Source organism: Triplophysa rosa, linkage group LG16 (genome assembly GCF_024868665.1).
Source record: "Triplophysa rosa linkage group LG16, Trosa_1v2, whole genome shotgun sequence".
In the NCBI taxonomy this organism is placed as follows: domain Eukaryota; kingdom Metazoa; phylum Chordata; class Actinopteri; order Cypriniformes; family Nemacheilidae; genus Triplophysa; species Triplophysa rosa.
In genome coordinates, this window is record NC_079905.1 from 17,593,991 (window position 1) to 17,597,043 (window position 3,053).

Sequence of the window (3,053 nt, forward strand, 5' to 3'; positions counted from 1 at the left end):
CTGCGCATGGGTACTGCGCATGTCAGACACCACAGAGCCGCTTCAAGTTGAACACACCCCATATCGATATTAACGATATTGTCAAATCCCGCATCGCGTTGAAAAAATATATCGATATATCTTTAAAATCGATATATCGCCCAGCCCTAGTTCAGCCTGTCTACTGGAGACCTCAACCAACACAACCTGACCTAACCCTGATCAGAAACTACAAATCATTCTGTCAAATCATTAATAATGTGAACAACGAGTCTTCTGAATGAATGAATCAGCTGAATCAGTCAAATGATTCACTCATCAGATGTTTATAAGACAGAAAGAGTTTCAAAGGCATTTTAAGAAGCAAATGGTCTTATTTTTCCGCAAATCAATGATTATGTTGACATTCTGCTTTGCGGCAACACACACATGAAGAGAAACAGAACAACACACGTCACACATATGTGCGAATAACTCAACATTGATTTTGTGTGTTTGTTCCTCACCTCTTGAAACTCTCGGCTGGGTTCCTCTCGCATTCTCCAGGCTGCAGAGCGCTCTGAACCGCCGGCTCTCTCACTTTCTCCTCATAACCCGGGACGAGTTCAGAGCGACATATCTGCGACACCAGCGCGCGGACGAATCCGCTCACACACAGCGTGTCCGAGTCCTCCGCCCGACAGAAGTGAAAGGCCAGACAGTGCTTGTGCAGGCCGCGGTGGACGCCGGGAACAGAAGTGGGCCACAGTAACTCAGTACATAAAGCCGTCTTTCCGCTGCCGGGCCCGCCCACCAGCAGAACCCCCCACGAGCCGCCCTTCCCCGCTCCAGACAACGGCCCGCCGACGGGCGCTTCTGTGATTCCGAGGCTGTTGGTTTTCTCCTGAAGGCAGTGCTGGATCTTGTGGAAGACCCACTCTCTGCAGTAGAAGCGTTTACCCTGCAGCAGACTCGTCTGAGCCATGTTCTCTGTCCACGGGTCAACCAGGGGGCTCAGATGTTCCCGGCCACGTGAGGGGGGTGTCTCCGCAGACGCCTGTCTGTCATCTTGATGCGTTGGAGGTGAAGAGGAGAACAGACGCTGGGTAATGTCTCACCGTGAGATCTCACTCGAAGCTCTCCACGTCTCTGAGGTCATAATGCTGCTGATGAAACACCCTGAAATAAACACACAGTTTCCACGAATCAACGTCAACCGCACAAATTATTCTTATTACTGTTAAGAAACCAAAGGATGTTATTGCAAAGACGATTTGCCTCGTTTGTCTCCCAAATCTACACATGGTCTGATGTCACACACTCCTCTGTCATATAGAGACAAACCTCTCAACACTGTCTTTAATCTACTAAACACTGAATTTGTTTATTTGTTGTTGTTTTTTACACCATATCAGCACTGTTTATGGCAAACTCATTCATGAACAATTCACACCATAATACAAGCACAGATCATTCTACACAAAAACTTAACCATGTTTAAGACACAGTAAGACATAAAAAATTGACTAAAACAACAAATAGTATTTATAAACGTTCTGTCAATTTAATGCTTGATAAAAAAAACAATACCTCAACATCAATGTTGAGCATTATGTGTGATATTACAGTAAACACGAAGTACTGTATGCACTGCGCATGACAATAAAGTCACATACTAGACTTGTTGTGATGCACCTCAGGTGAGCTGTCTACCTAGTGAACATGTCTGGCCAGTACAGGTGTTTGTGTCATTCTGGATTTCATAAACGGACATCAAGGCAGAAGAGAAGAACACCACAAACACCGAACAACTGATTCAAAGAGTCAATTAGTTCATGAGTCAGAAGTCAATACTGCTCATTCACAATACTAGAACACCCACAGACGCCCCGGGCTCGAAGGGCTCCTGTCGTGCCCCGTTTTAAGACCCCAAACCCACCAAAACAAACCCATCTAAGCAACACCCGTTTAAAGGCCTCGTCTATACAAAACACCTCAAAACAAAAACCCGTCCAAACAGCCCAACAATCCCTCCACACCCGAAATGGAAACAGCCCCTCAGTAACCGGAGCTCCGCTCGCCCGGGTGACAAAGAGCCTGAACGCTCTGCGAGTTTCCTCTCACTTCACACAAAAATCCGGTTTTGTGAAATGACTGTTATCCTGACTAAAACACGTTTGCACCGAGCGCGCGCGACGCGAAATATCCACAACAACGCTTCAGACATTAATCAAAGAAGCCCGTCCTGCAAGCGTCGTGTCGATTATAACCGCAGCGTTCTGCTGGCGTTGCGTCGCTCACGTTCAGCGGAACTTCAGCTGACTGTTGGCCAGATGAAACCCCGTAAATACCGTATAAAACACCTCACCTTCAGCGCTTCCGTTTAGATACCATCTTTCATCTGCACATCGACGTCCGCAGGGCGGCTTTCTGTCGTTATTCATCGAGCGCGAATCTTTCGTTTCACATTTTCCAGTCGGTGTGCGCGTCGCGAGAACGGCGGATCTCCTGAAACAACCCGACACCGACCAAACGAGCCGAGACTCCGCCCACGGACCGTGACGCGTACGCGCAGAGGATGATGGGAACTTGAGTTCTGTCAGATTTATAAACATTCATACAGTACATTAGATAATAATAAAGAAATGTTTGCTGTTTCATAAGTCAGTCAGTGAGCAGTAAAATTAGTCCTACTTTGAGACTTCTGAATGAAGAATATCCTTTACTGAAAGGGAATAGATTTCTTACCATACACATTATTTCAAAGCAGTTTTTACAAAAACAGTACGTCAGTGATGGAACAATATACAGTAGATGTACATGTTTTATAGGCTACACGTGAAGTGTTTTCCAATAGCGAGATGTTTCACATTGAACGGTTATTTTTTGTTTTATTCATAGTTTGTACTTTATTTCTTTATTTGACCTATATGATTCACGTTGATATTCGTGAGTGTGTTGTTCGACATAAGAGGCTTGGTCGACTTGATGCGGCGCCGCAAGATCCGACAGGCGAATGACATGACATCAAAGTACCGCGAGAGTGATTCGAAAAACCATAAAAAGTATCCTTTCGAATCGCTCTCGCGGTACTT

General features: G+C 45.7%; 1 protein-coding gene across 1 annotated transcript in view; it reads right to left on the bottom strand.

Moving 5' to 3' along the window:
- Positions 1-2,503, bottom strand: part of ankrd50 (ankyrin repeat domain 50) — a 7,657-nt gene extending 5,154 nt beyond the window's left edge. Inside the window, exons 1-2 of the mRNA XM_057354797.1 lie at positions 2,327-2,503; positions 486-1,137 (exon numbers count right to left, since the gene is read on the bottom strand). Coding sequence (XP_057210780.1) covers positions 486-943 — 458 coding nt within the window. The 5' untranslated portion in view covers positions 944-1,137; positions 2,327-2,503. The remainder of the gene's footprint in view (positions 1-485; positions 1,138-2,326) is intronic.
- Between the last annotated feature and the right edge of the window lie 550 nt (positions 2,504-3,053).